Source organism: Camelina sativa, chromosome 16 (assembly GCF_030686135.1).
Source record: "Camelina sativa cultivar CO46 ecotype springtype chromosome 16, ASM3068613v1".
Lineage (NCBI taxonomy): Eukaryota > Viridiplantae > Streptophyta > Magnoliopsida > Brassicales > Brassicaceae > Camelina > Camelina sativa.
The window spans coordinates 23051374-23073778 of record NC_141895.1 but is presented as its reverse complement, the minus strand read 5'-3'; the positions used below and the strand labels follow the sequence as shown (position 1 = coordinate 23073778).

The window sequence follows — 22405 nt, the reverse complement described above, 5'->3', positions numbered from 1 at the left end:
CGGATGGTTGACATTTTTGAAATCCAACATCGGCCTATATTATTAGTTAGGCCCATTTGACAAAGCGAAGGTGACGTCCCTTTAGTTTTTTCTTTCACCTCTTTTTTTCATCTTTCTTGGTAACTACAGTATATTTTTATTTGTTATAAACCAATAATTACAGTTTGCTAATTAAAACGAGTAGACGACGTGTCGGTACTATTGTTTCGGCTGCCAAGATGATGTGTCCTTCCTTAGTCACTTGGTTAGTCATCAGAGCTCTGGAGGAGGCATATTCACTCGGAAACAAAAATATGCCGATGGTGATGTGCACGTTATTGCGAATTTGTCTCCATTACATATGCTATTTTCTTACCTTTATTTTCCACATTAAATAATTCCAACCAAATCCAAGAACCATCCTTTCCCCATATGGGATATGGGGACTGAAGAGGCAGAAGATGAAAAAGACTGTCGTCACATACTAAAAATACTCCACTAGATCTCATTCATCGAATTTAGTGCTTACTTTACATTTGACTTTACTTTTTTTATGCCTTGAGAATAATGTAGATGAAAATTGAAAATAACTAAAGCTACAATTTTTGGAATATCAACAAAAACAAGTCATGGGCTTCCTTTTTGTACATGAAAATTTGCTCTAGAGGAGGATAAGTAAGAACATTTGCATAAACGAAAAGAGAATATATATGATTATTACAATGTTTAAAACAGCATAATCTTTATCACACTCAAATTTACAAAAGACATAACAAACAAAAAAAGAGAGGCTAATTCTATCAAGATCGAAGTTGAGAGAAATCAAGGAGCAACAAACAAACAAACAAACAAACAAACCAAAAAACAGCCCATGTAGGGAGATAGCAAATTACCAGAACGATCTAGATTTTTTATTAGAAGAAAGAGGAGAAGGATGAGCAAAAGTAGTAGTAGTAGTAGTAGGAGTAGGAGTGATCTGTGGGACAGTGAAGCCACCATCATCATACCACCTCTTGTTGTTCTGTCCTTGTTGTTTCATGTTTTGTATTGGAGCATAAGACTGTACTTCTGGTGATGTTCCTTTGTTGTACATCCCAAACTGTATATTGTTGTTGTCTTGAGAAAAGTAGTGATCATTTGGGTATGAAGAAGGAAGAGTTTGTGGAATCTGAGGGACCCAAATCCCTAAACTCTTAGATGGAAGTGACACTGTATTGTTGTTGTTTTTCTTGGTGCTGTCATCTTCTGCTTCCACATATGGTAACACTCCATCATCATCACCACTCTGCAATCACACAAAAAAAGATATAACCCACCAGAAAAGAATTGACAAACTCTATTTTCACAACTTTATACATATACCCAAATTAGGCAAACACACATCTCTCTACATCTATAAAGTTCTTGTTACTTATCTTTATGTCTCAATTAGATCTGAACTGATGTGATGTTATATCACGTAAACATAAGTTTCAATCTCCTAAGGATCTTTAATTCTTTATTGATCAGAGACAAACCTTGGAGAACCCAAAAGGAGGAAGAGAGGAATCAAGAAAGTCCTCAACGTGCCAACCAGGTAAAGTATCGATCAAATACTCTGAGATAGTGCTAGTGGAACCCCACTGATTGATCGTGGCATCGCCAGGTTGGATCTTGGAGTTGTTGTTGTTGTTGTTGGTCTGAGGAGGAGGTGAGAGAGGTTTCTTGAGAGGAGGAGGATTAGAGATTGATGATCCAGGAACAGAGCAATCTTGGCTGTTTGAAGAAGTAGAAGATTCTGATGAAGTGGGTTTGTAAACAGAAGATGTAGCGGAGAGCTTAACCCCTGTAAGAAGAAACCTATCGTGTTTCTTCGTGTGTTCGTTCGCGGCGTGGATCGATGAATCACAATCTTTGCATAGAATAGCTCTATCTTGTTGACAAAATAACAGAGCTTTTTTATCCTACAATATCAAAAAAAAAAAAAAACTCAGATCAATGGAAAATTTAGAGACAAAACCCATGTCCGGAGTTAGAAAAAGACCTGACAGATGTCGCAGAGAGGAGATGTGTTGTTTGAGGAAGAAGGATAAAGGAGAGAGAAACGGAGATGTTTTGAGGCGAGTTTGTTAGCGTGGTGGACTCTGTGGTCACAGCCACCGCAGAGAGACGCTTCGTCGGCGGTGCAAAACACCGACGCTTCTTCTTTGTCGCAGACGTCGCACCTGATCTTCATCTATCGTCGATTTGATTAAGAGAGAGAGAGAGAGAGAGAAGTAGTTGAAAAGGATAGGAGAGAAGATGTGAGATTTTATGGAGTTTGTGTAATAAGGAAAGATAGAGAGAATATGTGAGTAAAATGGTTATGACTTATGAGGGTGCTTATGTAATCTCATCACGTTCTTTTCTTTTCTTTCTTTCTATTGTTTTCTCAATCATATATCTATTTCTCTCTCTCTTTTTTGTAGGATAGAAAAAACTATTTCTTGTTTTATATGAAAATGTCCATGAAGTGACCTTCAAAAACAAATAATATAACTATAACTTTGTTTAAATTATCTTTCTTTCCTTCATAAGAAGGTAATGCCCATGATAAATATAGTAGATTAACTATATTTATTCTAGTATAAATGAATATATTATGTATTGAAAAATTGAAATAAACTAGTAGAAGTGTATTATATTAACATTATATTAGAACTTTAATTTGTATCTCTTTTGTTTTTTTTTCTTTCAAAACGAAATGTAGTTTTCTAACTAGACAACATTTCTTGACATAAAAAAAAAACCAAGATCTAACACAATGTTGCTTTTAGGTCTCTTATACTGAATATTATTTATCGTAAAAGACGTATATATAAGACTTAAGTGACAATACATTTAAAATCTCATTTTGTTCTTTTATATTCTCTCCCTTTTAAAATATATAATATTTTGATTAAAGTACGCAGATTAAAAAGTCTTTATTTTTAACAAGTTCAACTAATCAAAAATAATACTGCATAATATAAAATACTAAATTAATCTAAAAGTTGCATAGAAACTTAAAAACATCTTATATTATAAAACAAAAAACTTCTCTCAAACATCTTATATTTTGAAACGAAGGGAGTATAATTCTTTTTTAACACGTTTATTAAGATGCATCGTCAATTTTGGATCAGATATGTTAGACAACCTTGTTTTTTAGCCGATTGATCTATTCAAATACCATCTATGTCAAAGTTGAAGCTTTAATTCACAAACTCAGAGGATTAATTTTAAACATAGGTATGAACATTCCAGCTAGATTTTATATAGTTGCATATATCATCTTGTTATATGTTCACAAGATTATTGAATTATCTTTTATAGAAGATTAAAGTGGAAAAAAGCAATTGAAGAACTTGGCATGGTGTGTGAAGCGCGGATATCAAACCAAGTTGACTTGTGGGGTCTTTCCTTAAGATAAATAATTAAACAAAGGAAAAATATGTCTTAATGATTTTTCCTTTTTTGACAACTTAGAAAATTCTAAGGTGAAAAAAAAAACATTAAACTTTGTATAAAATTAGATAAGGCCCGCGTAATAACGCAAATAAAAAATTTAAAAAATTATTAAGAATAATTAAGTAGTAATAGACATGTTTTTAGATTTTATCTTGTAATATTTTAATATTGAATATGAATTTCTCATATTTCATTTTAATACTCTCTCAGTTCTATTATATAAGTGTTTGAAGGTTTTTTGCATTATTTTATAATATTCTCAAATTTCTATGTACATTTTTATTAATATAACAATTTTTATTAATATTTTTTGGGAAAACGATCTATTTCCCACAAAAAGTATAACATCAAGCTAGATAGAGCTCAATCTTTAATCAATAATTAATTTAATTCGGTTTAAATTATGTTATATTTGTTTTATTATTTTATTTAGTTGTTTCAGTAAATAGTGAACCGAGCAAAACCGATGTTTGTGGATAATTAGGTGAAAACTATGTTTCAAAGGAGATATAGATCTGAACTATGGAGTCTGAGAGATATAAACTGAGAAATATTTTCTCGGAGATATATAGCACGTGATAATAGATTGAGCTCTATCTGGCTTGATATGATATTCTATTGGAGAAATATATCGTTTTCCGTATATTTTCTTATTGGTTGAAATTTTGTAAATGACAGAATATTTATTTTTTATTAATGTTTGTGTTTTTATCCAAAAAAACTTACAGGACATGGAGTACCATTTAAATGTCTATAACATCGTAATAAACCATATTTTAAGTTTAATTATACATTTCATCTTAATGCATAGAACTATATATTTTATTTCAAACACAATTAATAAATCATATCAAGTCTATATCTTAGTAACAATTGAAAATACAAATAAAAATTAATAAAATATAATTCGCAATAAAACTGAATCAACATATTTAAGATATATTTGTTATGTTGTTATCTCATAAGTACTAATATTAACTCATTTCATAATCAATTTTAAATAAGTGAAAGTTATAAAATAAAAACATATATAAAGATATATAGACATTACCATCAAATTAGTGAAGATTCATTCCTATAAATTATAATATATTTCGTATTATCTTATGATTTAACATATGCATTACAAAAATACATTCGTTCAAATTATAAAATTAAACATAAAAAATATGAATAATATTCTTGAATCAATTTTTAAAAAATGATACATATTAATATTTCAATTTTTTTAATCTAAAATAAATTTCATCATTAGACATTCAGTTTAGTAATCACATTTAAGTATCTATTTCATCGTAAAACCATAATTCACTTCTTCATGTATTAGAGTTAAAATTTTAATTAAAAAAACTAATATGAGCATCATATGAGATAATATGTATATTGGTTAGTTTTTTAAATTTAACAATAAACAATCAGTTAAAAAATTAGTTAACATCCACAAAAATTTTGGAAATTCAAAAATATCCTAAATCCTATTCTACTATATGTCGTAATTTCATAAGTAATACTTTTGTCAGTTTTCATCAATTAACCAAAAATTCATTCCTACAAACTCAGTTTTTCTATTTTTCTTTCAGGTTTCTCATATTACTAAATGCATTAAAATCTTTAAAATAAAACATATAAAACTATACTAATACACATCATGTATAGAATTTTTTTTAAGTTCATTACTCTTTCAAGGTTTTGTGTGCTTACTTACAATAAAAATTTATATTACAACGATAAATACAATTTATATTCGACTAAAATTATGTTAAATAAATTATGTTATTCTTTTTAACTTTGTTTTTTATTATTTATTGATTATTATACATGTTTAATTAATTTCTTTTTTGTTAACACATGTCAAATTTTATTGAGAACACACGTACAATATAATTATAAAGTATATTGAGTTTGTTAGTTTTCCTTTTTGATTAATTTTGTTAGTTTTTCTTTTTGATTTATAAAAATAATTTTTTTATATAATATAAACATGTAAAATTCTGTAAATAAAATTAGACATGCGTCATGATCTAATCAATATATTTGACACGTGTCACTATCTTGTTAATGAGTAACTTTGACATTTTTTGAATATAAACATATAAAATTCTGTAAATAGAATTAGACATGTGTCGATATCTAATCAATATATTTGACACGTGTCACGATCTTGTTAATGAGTAATTTTTTCATCAAAGTTTATATAATAAGATTTTTATCTATTTTTTCCATGTTTTCACCTTTTTATCATGAATACCAAAAGCATATTCAATCATAAAAACTAAGTTGTCCAATATTTCTAACTAATTTCGATTCTAAATTATATTGTTAATCCAAATAAATAGATAAGGAATGAGAACCAAATGTCATTTTATTCGGTTTAATAGTTCTTTTTTGTTTTTCTGGTTCAGATCGAAACTAATTGTTAGCTATGCATATTTTGATAATCGTAATGAGTTTAGATAAACCCAATTTTCGGTTCAGTTTCTTAAACCATCTATTTTTCCCAGTGTTCAAGAAAGCGCTAGGCGGTATCTGGGTGGTGACCCAACGCCTAGCGCCTAGAACGCTTAGTCGGGGCTTAGACGGTTTTAAGCGGTTTAGGCGTTTACAACATAAAACATTATATACATATAGTTATATCAAAATACATGTTATAAAAATACAAAATTATAAATTATAAACAAAAGTAAGAAAAATACATTTATTTTAGTTATATTAACAACATATAAATGTTTATAATTACGTATATAGATATAAAACATAATAATTTAAATATATGTAATTTAAAAATCAAAAATAAATATTAAAATAAAATTTATGTAATTTTAAGCGGTTTAGGTGGTCATCTAGGCGTTTGCTGAGCGCCTAACACCTAGACGGTGCCTAGGCGGCCGGCTAGACTGCTTTCACCTTAAAACCTAACAAAAATGTTTTTTTTTTTTGCTTTAGGTCGACAAGCTTTTTGAGTAAACTCAGCAGAAGATACTACCAGCTCAGGACAAATACAAGTCTATAAATGGGTAAAGACAAACTCTGAAGGGGTAGAACCAAACCTACGAAGGGGTGTAAAGAAATCCTGAGTTACTGACGTTGCCGACGAAATCCCACTATAGCTAGCGGTACTTAACCATTGTGAGATCTAGTGGAACTGTACCTTGTAATTACTAAATTACAGTCCTGAAAAAAGCAGCATATTAAAGAATAAAAGATTCGCCAATTAACTAAAGGCGTATGCGAAAGAAACTTTAAAACCCATATGGGGAAGCTTCAAGCTTGCCTAGTATCGTACTAATATTTATTTTTGGTGGAAAGTATTAAAGGTATAATACATTTATGATTTAAGAATCCATATTATCCCCCATCGCTCGTTTTAATTTATGTTTATAGGAGTCCACATAGAAATATCTTCTTCATGCCCTTCAATGTTTGAAACAAAATCATGTTTGAAACTGAATTTAACCACACACAAACACAAAAATATTAGAAACAGATATTTGTATTAATCTTTTCCTCGGTCCTAAGGTAATCTCCCTCCCCGACTAAATGACTCTTATAAAATCTTGATATCATATTAATAAAATATATAATTAAAAAATGTTATATTAATCAGTAGTTAAAAGAAAATATATAGATGTACATATAAACAAGTAAATCAGAAAATTAGAGTAACTTGTATGATATTGATATGATAGAGCGATATTTAATTTTGAGTCGAGATGTAGTGCAGCAATGTGAATTTTTGTGACAGCATTTTAAATTAATAAAAGTCACTAGTCATTACTTATTAGAGCATCTACAACAAGCTCTCAAACCCTTAAATATTAAGGGGATTTCAATTCCATCAACCCCTTAAACCTTCAAAATTTTCAAATTTGAGGGTACACTGTTGACATCTTCAAAATATTTTACATAATTCATTTTAGTCCTTATCACTTTTAAATTTTACATCTAATTCTATTAAATTCAATTGTTTGATATATATATATATATATATAGATATCTATATAAATTCAAATAAGTTAATTAAATTTGAAATTATTGATATATGAAAGATATACCATTTAGAAACAAATTTTATACAATAATAAAATTAAGCATAAATGTTTTAAAACTGACTAATTAATCATATATGGGAGCATTATGAAAATAATTATATTGAATAATGTTACATTTTTGTATGTAATTTTAGTTTAGGGAAAAAACCCGAAAAATACGCCATCTAATTTTGTTTTGGCCGTTTAATTCCTCTAGTTATTAAATTTCCCAAAAAATACCTGGTTTAATTTTCATTGTCTTTAAAAACCTTTATTTATTTAATAATGGTAGATCCATACTTACGACGGTTAACTCTAATGACATAAATGTTAACTAGGATTAAAATATAACCTCACATGGCTAATTAGAGGGAACTAAAGACACTGTTGCCCTCTTCTTCTTCCCCCAAATCGAGTTTTAGAACCCTAGAACCCTAAAAGCAATTTTTCTTCTCAAACTTCAAATCCCAAATTCCTTTGATTGCGATGATAGTTGCCGTCTGAGTAGTTGCGGTTCTGGTTGATTGTGTGGTGTGTTCGTTGCAAAAATCGACTGAGAGATGAGGTATGAAACCGTTGTTAATTTCAATTGTAATGTTTAGGGTTTTAGGGTTCAACTCGAAATCGATTTGGGGGAAGAAGAAGAGGGCAACAATGTCTTTAGTTCCCTCTAATTAACCACGTGGGGTTATATTTTAATCCTGATTAATATTTATGTCATTAGAGTTAATCGTCGTTATGTCGTAAGTATGGATTTACCGTTATTAAATAAATGAAGGTTTTTAAAGACAACGAAAATTAAACCAGATATTTTTTGGAAAATTTAATAACTAGAGAAATTAAACGGCCAAAAAAAAATTAGATGGCGTATTTTTCGGGTTTTTTCCCTTTTAGTTTATGCTTTTTTAAATTATATATTATTTGTATTATCATATAAGGTTTTGTATTTATTCATATATTAATTTTTTTAATTGTATTTTTTATATTTATATATGAAAGTTTTATCATTATAACTAATAGTTAGTAATATTGTGGACTACAATGTAAAATAGAAAAATTAAAGAAAAAGAATTTGAAGGTGTATCATTCGAGTAATTGACCTTTAAACCTTTATTTCGAAGGTGTGCTCTCTTTAAAACGAAAGTATTGTTCGAGATGACCTTAGTATTTAATAGTGAGCATATAATACAGCCAGTCAGCCACCATGTGAACAGCGTCTAACGCAAGATTACTTTAGTTGAATAGTTATAACCTAGTGATGTGAGCTAGGGAACAAATGGGTCCGTTCCTCAAAGTCTCATGTTTATTAAGCAAGTGGATAATCATGGCCAAAAGCATTTAAATATCATAAGCTCATGGCAAAAGAGAATTGGGTCCAAACCAATTATTTGCTTTATATATATATATATATATATATATATTAATTTTGGACTGGATGATGTTAATAAACCAAAAGAACTAGGTGATATTAGGTGTTTCCTGATGTCAAATATTCATTCATTGTTTCTCAAACATTGAGATAAGTTTCAACAGATTAGACTTTTCATATGCAGAATGAGTTAGAAGATGGAACAGAAGAGGGAACAACACGTGGCTAGTTTCGCCGTTGTGTCTCTCTCGTACGTTGTTCGGAGCTCCACACTTAAGATTTCGATTAGGCCACTTTAGTGGCTGGACACAAAGCAAGTGTTTTTAACATATGAGATGTCACGAGCAATCGAATTTTCATATGTCTCTCAATATCCGATTTCGAAATAAAATGAATATTGCTGATATATACAGTTAACACACTCTTTGTTTGTTTGTTTTTACTTTGGTCAAAAACTCAGAACTCTATATTTCGTTTTAAATATTTTTTGTCAAAATAATTTATAATATCACCCAATTGTTTTTTTTAATAATATTTCTATATTGGTCGAATAAAATAAGGGTATTAGTTGGAACTGAATGGGCAGAAGGTGGGGGGGGATGGACAATATCAAAACCTCTCGGATAACAGCGATTTATTTAGGTTCTCTAATAAGCGAATTTAATGATTTTCTTGGACCACCGTGGGAGTTTATATAAATTTAACGTATATGTATATACTCCAAGAACAATATTGTTGAAAACATTGAACAATAGCACTCTAATGTTATGTCAGTTAACCTAATAATATAAAATATGAAATCAAATAAATTTAAATTAACAACATTTTTCTTTAATTACTTATTTTAATAGTATAAAAAGAAATAAAAAAACGAACAGCACAAAACTAAAAGGAATAGTCTTAATACATTTTTCTGGGTGAACTTGTATTAATTTAAACTGAAACCATATTCTTATAGTGGTTGTGACACTAATAATTCAAAATAATATATATGTAATATATATATATATATATAATATCGTCTACAATATGTTCGAAAATATCTTTACTTCGTCATGGTACTAATATTACAAAATATCAAAATAGAGGGGGAATTTTGTATATTACATCAAAAACAAAAAAAACTGGCCTATATCAATCACCATCTCTCTCAAAAATTCAAAATCCACTTCACTGCCCATTCTTTTGCATCAAATTCACCTCAAAGATCACCTCAACGAATTGATTCAGATTTTGTTTTTCTCTATCTTTTTATTTTCACTGTTTATTGACTATTTATTTCACAATGACTGCTAATGTTAAGAAAATAACAACGAAAAAGAAACCAATATTTAAAATCACCCGATTTTGATTAGAGCAACCAAACTCACGTGGTAAAGTTTGGATTATCATACAAGCATTACACAATAATGGAGTATCAACAACATCCTATAAAGTAATATATGTATCCTCTCTCATTTGAGAAATCCGTTTAGATATTTTTTGACTGCTTTCTCATTCATCTCAAATATGAACGATATCTCTCGTATCTACAAGAAAAGAACAAAAAAAAACAGATTAAATTCGTTTTTTTTAATCATAACATTGAAACAGAAATGAACCAAAAAGAGAAAGAAAAAAAACTAATTTACCTGAATTAAGCAACTGTTCTTGAGAGCGACAATTTCTCCATGATTAATCTCGTGATCATTTATCCATATCGAAAATTTTCCAAGATTCTTGATTTCAAAACATCCGTTTTGCTTCAACATGATCAGAGCCTGGTTGCATTGAAATCCAACCAATGAAAACTCACACATTATAAAACAAAATGTATAAATTATTAATCTAAAAGTTAATATATGATGATTGACGTTATCATCACCTGTCGTCGAGAGAATTTTGTTTTAGACCCTGAACTTCCTAAGTCGATATCCACTGGATATTCGCCTGTCACTCTTCCAAGTAACACCTGAAATATTGAAATACGTTTTAGCTTCATTTTAAATTGATTCTATTTATGCATCTCAAAAAGATTGAATTACCTCTGGTTTGTTAATGTAATGCTTAGTGCTTCCATATAGAAGAGCAAAAGCTCCATGAGCAGAAATGTCACGGCTCACGAAAGATTCAGCACTCTGCTCTAGTCTCATTATCATTCGCGCCATGTCCTCGTTTCGATATCTCGTAGCTACATGCACACAATCAACAGTAGTATAACAATAAATAATAAGAATCAAACAGAAGTATGCTAGATACGCACAATCCTTAGTAGTATAGCAACAAATGACAAGAATAAAAAAAATATATAGTTGAGAGCCAGCTTATTTACCTTCCAACTCGTACCGGTCTTGACCAATCGGTTCAAGGTCCATGTCAAAAATCTGATTAGTTCAAAAAGAAAACACAATTTCAGTAAATTTAACCATTAAAATACAATAACTCACTACTGTGACTTAGCTTGTAGGAGTTTGTTTATATACCATAGCTTCAACATCTGAAAAAGAAGGCAAATCTTCATCACTCTCAACTTCATTATATTTCTCCTCTGAAGCGTTTATATCAATCTTTGCACTCAATGTCTGGTCACAGATTTCAGTATCTGGAGAGTTTTGTAGAGATGATGAAGTTATAGCAGAAACAGTAGATTTCTCTTTCTCGGAAGAGCTACCACTGGATGCAGAAGAACAACTAGCTTGTGTTGTGACAGCACAATCTCCTAAACCATAACTGTCGACACTGTTATTACCCTTTGCTTGTGATGATGTTGAAGGCAGAGATGGTTTTATATGCTTCCTCAATGATGATGATGATGAAGGATTACTCGAGTTTCGAGCTTTACAATTGTTCAGTTTCAGGTTGATATCATCGTTATCTGGAATCTCATCGGACTCGCGGTTTAGAACACATATGATAACACCGTTAATTATTTCTGGATGTGGATCCAATTCACACAATGGCACAACCATACGACAAGCTTCCTCTCCTATGTCTGGCAAGCCTTGATAAGACTGTAGAGGATTCCAAATCTCTGCTTCATCAGGGCTTACTTGCTCATGTGATTGTGATATAATCTCATTGAAAGATGTATTAGGTTGTTGAAACAGAGGATCTTGAAACACTTCTTGAAGCATAACATGGTCTATTGTTGTTGCTAATACGGTAACATCACAATCTTGAATCTGTTCATTGTTGATGTTTAACATCTGATCCACCATTCGAACATCATCATCATTACCAAACATTGTTGTCTGATAATTAACATCTTGTTGATCATCATGAGAGGATAACATAATGTCTGGGAAAGCTTTCTGAAAATTTTCAATGTCCTCAAACTTGAAAGTAAAGTCATCATATTCTTCAAACATACCCCCATCATCCACATAATGATGTTCATCAATGACATTGTTATTGACCTTAAGAGACTCCTGCAACTCCAAACGCCTCTTCTTTTGGGCAGTGTAGTACTGAGTTCTGACTGGTATTGAGTGATAATAGTGACCTTGTGGATTGAATTGAGCTCCGTATTGAAGCTCAAATCCGACAGATGAAGAAAGAGATGTAACCTTAGGGTTGTAAAGAAGACAATGCCATCGATCTTTAAGTTCCGAAAGTGTAAACTTCCGAGAGAATCTCACTGCTCCTTTAGCCAACGTCTCTAGAGAAGTTCCATCCTATTATACAAGAAATAAAAACTCCACAAAACATTATAAATTTTTTTAAATATCGACTATATGAATCCAAATTATATAGATACAATCAAGTTTTGATAAGAAATAGTTTTTTTTTTAAACTTGGGACACAAGTTTCCCAATTTTTAAACAGAGAAGAGCCTTTGACGCTTAGGAAATCTAGGGTTCAGTACCAGATTCAGTAACATCATATACTCGCACGAGAGAGAAAAAAAAAAAAAAAAAAAAAAGATAGAAAAATCCAGAAATCGAAAGAGGTTTATGAAATTATAAATCAAAATTAGAGTTTCGTGAAGAAAAAAAAACCTCGAGTGACTTTATGAGAACATAATCATCTTCAGGTAACCATTGAAACACCATCGGAGAAGCAAAAAACTACAGAAGCTTTTCTATTGAATCGAGGAAATAGAAAAGGGAAGCGAAGAATCAGCCACAAAATCTTATTTCTCTAAAATTACAATATGTTTTAGCTAATTAAGTATATCCTAGTCTTCTCGTATTATTATGGTTTCTTATAAATGGGCTTTAAGCTGGCCCATGAGTATATTACACCAAGTCGGTCACTAAAGCCTAAAATATACAATATTAAATTACTAGCATTGATGTACGAATAAATTTCTACAATTTACCAACTCACTTCTTATGAAACTAGAGTATAGTGCTAAAGATTCGTGAATAGTCTAGAAACAATAGTCTATAAAAAAGCTATCTTAGTAGTAAATTCTATAAAATAAACGTATTTATACATGTGACGTTGTGAGCTATATAATATACACACAGAATAAGGCTTGTGAAGAAAAATGGTGGTGGTCACGTGACAATGAGTCTGTGTAAGCTTCGTGGAGACCACAACGCTGTCTTTTCTTCGGCCGGTCTTCTCCTTAAAAGGCATATATAGGCCTATTATATTATACGTTTTCTTTCTTAGATATATAGTAAAGAATGAGATGCTTAATTATATATATTGTAACATTAGTAATTTATATATACACATTGATGCACATATATATAGCTAGAGCTTATTGTGAAGCATGTGCATGGAAGTGAAGACGGGCCCCACGGGCGTTATGAGGCCCATAAAGCTAATGGAGGGGGACCACGTGGCAAAGGGCTACTGCCTACAAGTGGAGGGATCCTAAGAAAGTTTAAGTACGTATAAGTTTGATCTCGTGATCGTACGTACTGTTTCTACTATTGGCATGCAGTGTTCGTCGCCTAGGGCTTCAGAATTAGACTCCCTTATTATACTTAACTTGTCATGTATCCCATTCCCACCACAGTTACAATCACATCACCTCACTTTGTTTTTTTATACATACGATCGTATGAAGTGGGTGAATGCACGCGAATTTCAATACGTGATGTGTTCGTAGTAGTAGGATAGTAGAGCGGCCATTGTAAAAACCAGAAATTGGGAAAATCAAAGTATTGATTGCATGTATTTCGTAGAATGCGTTTATATTATACAGGATAAAGTTTATGCTCAACGCAACGCAGTAAATCGAATATCTTAGCTTTAGGAAGACGCTTTGCGTCACTTCCTTCCTTTTTCTTCAACAAGACAAAACCCGTTTCTCGCGGAAAGAGCATATTTATATAACTTAACTTTAAGCAAAAATGATGGTCACAATGACATAATGGAGAAAATTTTATTATTTCGTCTAGTGATAATCTTTGTGGTAAAAAATGCTGAAGAAGCACAACCATAAACCATGTTAATTAATTTTTCAGTGTTTTTTCAAACATTGATTTGTGAGACATTACGAATTTTCCATTTATATAAATATATATTTGTGCGAGTTAAATTAATGTAAAAGAACTTTAATACATCGCATATATATTTAGATTAGGTCGAGTTTATGATTAATAGTGCTATCAGTATCAAATGTGATTCAGTTTAATTTTCAGTTGTAGATGCTAAATTTTTGCTAACGTTGTGAAGTTCTAACAATCCGACTAGACCCAAACTATTCTTTTTTTTTGGAAAATTTTCTCTTTTGTTAATTTCGTATCAAAAGAGACAAAATTATAAATCTTTAAATATTTATTGTGAATTGACAAGTAAAAATGAATGTATCTCACATGAAAAGTGTATTGTTGTAGATTTTGTGTGAATATATTGATCTTTGTTTGTATCTCACCTTAAAAGTGAATTGTTATAGATTTTGTGAGAATTTAATTTTCTTACTTTATTTTTTATAGTATCATTTTCTAAAGATATGATATTCAAATCCGAGCATTTGGATTTTTAAAACTTTTCAACCAAGCGTATAGATAATAGATATAATCATCGAGAAGATTGTCGGGAAAATACTGTTAGTGAGATTGTGAGAAGAATGATTGACTAGCATATATATAAAGAGAGGGGAGCGAGAGAGATAGATGAAGCGAGAAGAAAGGTGAGCACAAGGCTCGAGATTGAAAGACAACAACAGCATAATAATAATTGGACTATTGGAGCTAATCCTTATTCTTGATTTTTCCCTACAATGACCTTTGCTCCTTCACTCTCTGTCTGACTTGTGGGGAGGTGGCAAAATCTTAATATAAAAAAATAAATAATTAGAACATGCTTTTTTTTGTAAGGTTGATGAACTTATATAACATCTTAAAACACTTCCGGAAAATAGAGAGAAAATATCTTAGATCACCTCTGATAACCATTCAAATGCACACAATCTTATATTATATAGTAGTAGTTTTCCTCACTAAGATTTACAGCTGCGTAAAGCTCGGCACCAGTTAAACCTATATTGGTTTTACGGTTGATTGAAGCGTACTCTCAGAATCAAAAGTAGACAAATTAGTTGTATGCTTTAAAAATATATGATAGTTTTTGTGGTTTTTTTTAGAAAGAAAGAAGAATGTTGGATGACAATGCTAATCATTTGAACATGTTGTATAACCTCATTGCCTAGGCATGGCTAAACATAGCATTGTTTCTGTTGTATGTAGATTTAATTAAAATAACATAAATTTAGATATAATTGGAAACACATGCATCCATATCAAACGTGAACGAGCTATGTCCGTCTCCACGATATGTCCGGCTGTCCGCCTCCTAAGAGATATTATCCGCCAATAAGTAAATCAGTGCTAGCTATTAATCCCGTCCAAAATTATTTAAAGAAAAATAAAATCTATATAATGTATTGTTAGCCAAAGGAAAAATAAAGTAAGAAAGACAAAAGGGACATTAGGCAACTAGTTTAATCATGAAGATCCCGAGTCATCAAAGTTAGGAGCTCCTTGGTTTTCTATTAAATAAAACTGGTATCAAGTAATTTACATTTACAAATAAAGACAAAATAGTGATTAAGTCAACAAGCAATTGTAGAAATACAAAAGACTAATGTCTCGGGCCCCTAAAAAAGTTCAAGCCTTTTTTCTTTTCTTTGGATAACTAATACGTACGATTAACCTTCCTAGTTCCTATAGATATAGTACAGTACACACATATAATTGTTTCAAGTAAAGATTTGTTTGCTAATAAATGTGTTAAGTAATTAGTTAGAGGTTAACAAATTTTAAGCCGTTTTATGTTAGGGATGGCCTTCTTTCTTATTTGATTGTGTGTTTTGTGTTTCTTCGCAAAGACTTCAAAACAAATCGGATGAATTTACATTTGAATGATTTTTATGACTCAAAAGCTCTAAAAATTCTTCCAAATAAAAACTCACATCGTCTTCTTTTTCTACTTTTGTTTCTCTAAATCCAACAAATATGCCCCTTCTTCTTTTTTAAAGTGAACAATATATATAGCCAAGATTTCAAAGTAACTGCTCGGTTCGTAAAAAAAGCATGCTCGCATTTGCTCACCAAAACAAAAGTAAATACGCAAATCCTGACAACTTGCATACTTCATCTCCAAGGATTAGTATATATAGGTAAGGGTTTATCTTGAAATTGGTTGTGTATTAATTGGCCAGTCGATACCGGTATCGAAGATTTGATCAAATCTAGCTCTTAGAATGCAGAAGTCAAATCTTACTCTCGTGACCTGCTTATGAATATGCATGAGAATTCGTCAACGACTCGCAAGGCAAAGTGGAATATTCACTAGTAATTTTTTTTTTTAACGACTCACTTGTAAAATTTTATTTTACTAATTTTGATAGAATATACGGTTTCAAATATAGAAAATTTATAAGTACATCTAACAAACAAATTAGCTACCATTGTTATTATAATATACATCATATTCATCTCTAATGTTCGGGCATGAATTATCCTTCCCCGAGTGGATTTACATTTTAGAGTTTAGAGTTTAGACTCTTGATCTTCAGCAAACGAAAATGGTCCACTTAGAGATATATATCAATTAGGATATGAGAAATGGCACTGTTCAGTTTTAGGCCAAAGATGCAATCCGCGGTTCAATCAACTATTTAGAATGGAATTTGGGTGGTATGATTTGAAAAGTGCTGTCAAGAGTTTAAGTATGTGTTTTGCCCCAAAAAAAAAGAGTATGTGTATGTGGGTCGTACGTCTATTACAAACATATTGACCACAAATATTGATATACGCAATTTAAAAGGCCGCCAACCATCAAAGAAATAAAATTTAAAAGCATTTAATATAGAGAAATACCAAATGCGCTTAATTATCATTATCAAATGCAAATTGCGCCGCTAATTCACGCGGTTCCACGTGATCAAAGACACTAGAGTGGGTCTGCTTGCTTCGGCTCTAACGAGGATACAAGGTATATGAACGAATGAGTAAATCTTTACTGATTTTAATTTTAAACTCCTAGATAGCGTATAACCAGTTGCGTACTAGTATAATATATTTAGGGGTGGTATTATTGGATTCTAATTTATGAAGATTTTTGAAGAGTTCAATAAAATCATTACAAGTGAATAAGTAAAAGATTGTTAAAAATTGCTAGAGAGTTTTGTTGATTAGTTTTCTAAAATCTTGTAAAGTCCTCCAAACAATCTATGTATTCTTGTGATATTTTCCATGACTTTATTTTGTAAAAAAAGTATCTAAAATCATGAACCAATAAAATAATTGAACTCATTAACAATCATAGATTCTATTGTTTTAATTGAATAACATAAAACTTTTAATGACTTTATAAAATTTTAAATTCAATAACCCAAATTTATTAAGATTTTAAATGACTTTTTACAAATCACAAACTAATAACACTAAACTTTAACATAGTTTAACAAAATTTTGATCTAATAACAATAGATTCTACATAACATTTCAAATCTTTAAAACTCTATTCAAATCTCAAACTAATAACCCACTTAATTAAGAGGTATAATTAATAGTAGCTAGTTTAAGATAAACCACTAACGGTTTTACTCTAACTATTGTCATGTTTATTTATGTGTATCTTATATAATTGATGAATACATAGCTACAATTTTTGTTTTTGTTTATTTGTTTTTGAGCTACAATAATTTTGTTTTTGTAAAAAGAGCAAAATAACCTTTATATCCTTTATATTTATACATTTTCTAAATTGTTGAAAATATTAACGTGAAAGCTAAGTTTTTCTGCTTCGATTTGAGTGAGCAAAAAAATTTCTAAATACAGAAAAAATACATTATATTCATGTATTAGTTTGGGTAAAGATAGAAGATAATGACTCGTGACCTAGACCTAGACTAGGGATCGCTGTCCATCAAAACTCCCTTAAACACAGCACGTATTTTTCTTACAGTTCATACATTACGTGTTAGCTTTTACGATTCCCCTCGTTAGTACATTTATGAGTTTAGTTTCAATTTTAAGCTGAAAAATATATGGAAAAAAACTAAAAATTAGTTAACATATTTTATAGCAAAAATATCAAACAAATTTTTTTACGTGAAGCAAAAAAGAATTATAGGTTGACAAAAAAAAAAATTATAGAACCAGACCTATCATAAGAATATAAGATAGATGCAATATACACACCAAAAGATGATAAATGCAATAAATCATGCCACATAGCTTATATAAATTCAACATTAATGCCACGTAGTCCTGATTAGACGAATAAAACAAAAACATTTTACAGATAACTTACCGCACGTAGGCGTCGTTGAAAAAGTTATGTCATTTGAAGGTCTAATCGCCGTGATTAAGCGGTAAGCTTCAACGATGAGACCGTCCGTGACGATAAAATGTCAAAGCAATGTGACGTTAGTCTTTCCTTTTTTTCTCAGACTTCTTTTTTTTCTTTTCCTTTCTCAAACTTTTTTTTTTTTTTGGTTTTCTCAAACTTCCCTTTAATGTATGGTTTCATATAATTTCATCACAAAACAATAAAAACCGAATTGAAATGGGAAAGAAAAGATAAACAAACGGTGCAGAGGGTTTCACGGGGGAGGGACGAGTGGAGTAAAACTCCCTGTTCTAACACGTGGCACTATAATTACCATTGATAAAAACTAACACTAAATGAGTGAAAATGGGAATTATTTAGTTTGCAGAAAGAAAAAGAAAAAAACAGTATTGTAGCAATTTATTTTGTTTTGATTAACACAACAGAAAATATCAATATTTACTTAACGAAGACGAATCATTAATTTAATTTCGATACGAGTATACTAGTATAAGACATATTTATAATTTTACGCCTTCATGTATACTGTCTTGAATCCTAAAACTGTTGTGACTAGATATATAATTACGACAGTTCCATATATAGAAAGGAAAAAACGCGTCATTTAGTTTTCATCATCTTAATTACACGTCTTTAGATTGTGTAAGAGATTATGAATATACCGATGAATAATGTAGAGAGAACAAGCATAAATATGAATGGAACGGAATGATTACTCTAAGAAAAATTACTTAAAATAATGTCACCTATCTATTTATCCATATTCTTTTTCTCTCTTTCTTTTAATCAATATAGTGAGTGATATTTATGTGATGGGGATTCGCTCAAACTGGAAGATAACTGTAGTGAAGTGCCCAAAGCAAAAGATCTTCATGGGACTCTCTATGTCTTAAAACCTTTTCTCTCTCTCTCTCTCTCTCTCTCTCTTAAACCACAGAGTAAATTCAGCAAACTTCCACTTTCAGAGATCAAAATCGTGTTGCCTTAAATGTTGAAGAGAGACTAACTCCATGGCGGCGTTTGCAGTTTCTTAATCTCTGCTCATCATTTACCATCACTCTCTCACAGCAAAGAAAAGGAAATCAAATCAAGATTTACCCTGTTCTTTGATATCTCTTTGTGGTGTGTTGTGTGTGTGATGTGGATTATCACAAGGGAGAGAAATGGCAGGGTTCTTCTATCTAGGAGGGAGAGACAACAACAACAACAACAACAACAACAACAACAACAACAAGCAAGATCATCACCAAGTAGACAAGGATCATCATCATCAAGACAAGAGCAATTATCTTTATCTTTACAAAGACGAGATCTATAACAACAACAAGGGTTTCGAGATTTGGCCTCCGCAATACTTCCAACAACAAGAACAACCACAACAACAACAACAACATGCCTCAGCTCCTGCAAACTTCTACTCCTTTGGAATGGTTCCTAGCGGAAGCAGCAGCAACAACAACAATAACCGGAGCCGGAGTTTATACTTCAACGTAGTCTCCGATCATGAGCCGGGAGGGTTCACGGTGACGAGACAAGGAGGTATGAATTGTCAAGATTGTGGGAATCAAGCTAAGAAAGATTGTCCTCATATGAGATGTAGAACTTGTTGTAAAAGCCGAGGCTTTCACTGTCAAACTCACGTTAAGAGCACTTGGGTTCCTGCTGCTAAACGCCGAGAGCGTCTAGCCCAACTCGATTCCTTGCAGCACCACTCAACCTCCAGCCGTGAAACGCAAAACACTAAACGCCTTCGAGAAGCTAGTGGTGGTGATAATAGTGATGGTAAAGACCATAGTGGTGGTGGCGGATCGGCTCTTGCTACTACCCGTGTGGTGAATGCTAATTCTAATTCAGGTAAATTTAGATCATGGTGTGTGTTTTTGGAATTGATGATACTGAATTAGCTTTGAAGATTGATTGAATTTTCATGAAAAAGTGTCAAATTTTTAATTATGAATGTTTGTGGAGAAGTACAACATCATTTGCGTGTGAATGAGGATGTCCGCCGGATATTGCTGCTTTATTTATACAAGTTACTGTTCCTTAGTAAACCTGACGACATATATAAAAGAGTTTATTCAAGATCGATTTCATGTTAATACGATGCAATAAATACTTAAAAAGATTCGATTTTAATAATCAAGAACAAGTTATTAAGAGAGGCTAAAGAACAAATCTTATGTTTATTTTTTGGTATTCTTATAATAATTATTAATAAAATTTAGGGTTGGAGGTGAGCCAACACTTGCCACCGGAGGTTAACTCACCAGCGGTTTTCCGGTGCGTTCGAGTGAGTTCAATAGAAGAGGATGAAGATGATCAAGAATATGCTTATCAAACGGCTGTAAACATTGGAGGACATGTCTTCAAAGGCATTCTCTATGACCAAGGACCAGATCAAGATCATCACCATCACCTTAACCTCCTTGCTTCCACTGCAACTACCACCAATGTGGAAGAGACCGCCACGAAAGCTGTCGCAGGTAACAATAATAACGGATTAATGCTTGATCCTTCTTCGCTTTACCCGGCTCAACTCAACTCCTTCATCGCCGGTACGCCATTCTTCACACCTCCAAGGTCTTGAGATTCGGATCAGTTATTAATTATTGTTAATCTATTTAAACGTTATAATAATGAGACTTTCTTTTTTGTCGTTGTTTTTTTGTATTCGTCTTTGTCTTTTTGAATTTTCGTGCAATCTGATAAAACACCCTTAGCTAGGTTGTTACTTGGTGGTGATTAACATGCACATTGTACGTACGTTTAAAAAAAAGATCCATGAGGTTTATATTAATGTTCAAGTTTCAAAATATGATCTTTTTCTATATTGTTTGGTAACTTATTGCACTTCCTCAGTTTTCTCATGTGGTTTATTCGATCTATAGTTCAACAAATTTGGTTTAGTTTGAGTATTATAATATCACTTAATAATTCATCCTTTTTTTTTATTATTGGTCTACGACATATATTTAGTACCTTTTCAAGGTCAAATCAAAATTCCTTTAGTTTTAAAAAACAATTAATAAAAATATTTTTGGGTTTGATTTTGATTTAGCTTTCTGGTTGGTGTTGAGCTCCAAGCTGCTTTTTCCCCCTTTATCCGTTTGCTTGCCGGATCTTAAAAACATGACTTAACTAGGTTTCGTGTTCCATCGATCAAAGATTTGAAAAAAACATATATAGTTAAGCAGCTTTTATAATACCCAATTGAATATCTCCAGAGTGAAAGTATTAATTATAAGTAATACTCAGTTGAAATATATAACCAATTACATCTCTGAAATGATAGAAAAACTTTAGTTAAAATAATGGTCATGGGAGGCATTAAATCACACACACACACATATATATATATATATATGCATTATAATATAGTTTGGTTATATCTTCTATGATTTGAGTTTCCTAGTGTTGAAGCCAAAAAAATTAATTACATAGATATCTTCAAATAGGACCCTTTACTCTTTTCTGGTTTTTACTTAGATAATATCGTGCCATTCTATCTAGATGCAACCCCTATCTACGATATTAGGAGGTTAAGGCTAATTATTTGGAGAACGTCAAATTGTGAGTAACATGTGAAATATCGGCGTAGAGATGTGTAAACGGATGATAATACAGGTCATTTATATCAAACTACTTCCCTGCAGAACTTTCATATTTTTAGCTATTGGAGTTTTACTTGCATGGATGTGACTATCATTCGTCTATAGTTAATTCCCATTTAATTTTTTTTTACTTACAATTAATTTGAAGTATAAATAGTAAATACTGGTCGATGCTAGTGTGTATTCAACTGACTGCTTGAGACTTATAGTAT

General features: G+C 31.2%; 3 protein-coding genes and 1 long non-coding RNA gene across 4 annotated transcripts; 1 reads left to right on the top strand and 3 right to left on the bottom strand.

Moving 5' to 3' along the window:
- Positions 1 to 669: 669 nt before the first annotated feature.
- Positions 670 to 2547, bottom strand: LOC104751429 (B-box zinc finger protein 21). The gene is made up of 3 exons (XM_087493128.1): positions 2003 to 2547; positions 1497 to 1922; positions 670 to 1264 (listed from the first exon to the last, which is right to left on the bottom strand). The coding sequence occupies exons 1-3, from the start codon at positions 2192 to 2194 to the stop codon at positions 869 to 871; spliced, it is 1014 nt and encodes a 337-aa protein (XP_087349254.1). The 5' UTR covers positions 2195 to 2547; the 3' UTR covers positions 670 to 868.
- Positions 2548 to 10298: 7751 nt separating this feature from the next.
- On the bottom strand, positions 10299 to 12933 carry LOC104751428 (uncharacterized). Its single transcript, XM_010473364.3, has 7 exons — positions 12822 to 12933; positions 11307 to 12497; positions 11156 to 11207; positions 10869 to 11014; positions 10709 to 10795; positions 10476 to 10604; positions 10299 to 10373 (listed from the first exon to the last, which is right to left on the bottom strand). Exons 1-7 carry the CDS (start codon positions 12873 to 12875, stop codon positions 10299 to 10301), a joined length of 1734 nt encoding a protein of 577 aa, XP_010471666.1. The 5' UTR covers positions 12876 to 12933.
- A 5122-nt stretch (positions 12934 to 18055) lies between these two features.
- LOC147925876 (uncharacterized) lies at positions 18056 to 18733 on the bottom strand. Its single transcript, XR_015584283.1, has 2 exons — positions 18544 to 18733; positions 18056 to 18266 (listed from the first exon to the last, which is right to left on the bottom strand). It is a non-coding gene; the product is annotated as an uncharacterized LOC147925876 (long non-coding RNA).
- Positions 18734 to 19301: 568 nt separating this feature from the next.
- Positions 19302 to 21395, top strand: LOC104751425 (protein SHI RELATED SEQUENCE 5). The gene is made up of 2 exons (XM_010473363.3): positions 19302 to 20436; positions 20808 to 21395. The coding sequence occupies exons 1-2, from the start codon at positions 19746 to 19748 to the stop codon at positions 21167 to 21169; spliced, it is 1053 nt and encodes a 350-aa protein (XP_010471665.2). The 5' UTR covers positions 19302 to 19745; the 3' UTR covers positions 21170 to 21395.
- The last annotated feature ends 1010 nt before the right edge of the window (positions 21396 to 22405 follow it).

Coding starts and splice junctions, on each gene's coding strand:
- LOC104751428 (XM_010473364.3), bottom strand. CDS start 12,875: ATGGTGTTTCAATGGTTACCTGAAGATGATTATGTTCTCATAAAGTCA. Junction 11,015..11,155: donor AGACCGGTACGAGTTGGAAG/GTAAATAAGCTG, acceptor GTGTGCATGTAG/CTACGAGATATCGAAACGAG. Junction 10,796..10,868: donor ATTACATTAACAAACCAGAG/GTAATTCAATCT, acceptor TCAATATTTCAG/GTGTTACTTGGAAGAGTGAC.
- LOC104751425 (XM_010473363.3), top strand. CDS start 19,746: ATGGCAGGGTTCTTCTATCTAGGAGGGAGAGACAACAACAACAACAAC. Junction 20,437..20,807: donor GAATGCTAATTCTAATTCAG/GTAAATTTAGAT, acceptor AATAAAATTTAG/GGTTGGAGGTGAGCCAACAC.
- LOC104751429 (XM_087493128.1), bottom strand. CDS start 2,194: ATGAAGATCAGGTGCGACGTCTGCGACAAAGAAGAAGCGTCGGTGTTT. Junction 1,923..2,002: donor CTCTCTGCGACATCTGTCAG/GTCTTTTTCTAA, acceptor TTGATATTGTAG/GATAAAAAAGCTCTGTTATT. Junction 1,265..1,496: donor CTCCTTTTGGGTTCTCCAAG/GTTTGTCTCTGA, acceptor GTGTGATTGCAG/AGTGGTGATGATGATGGAGT.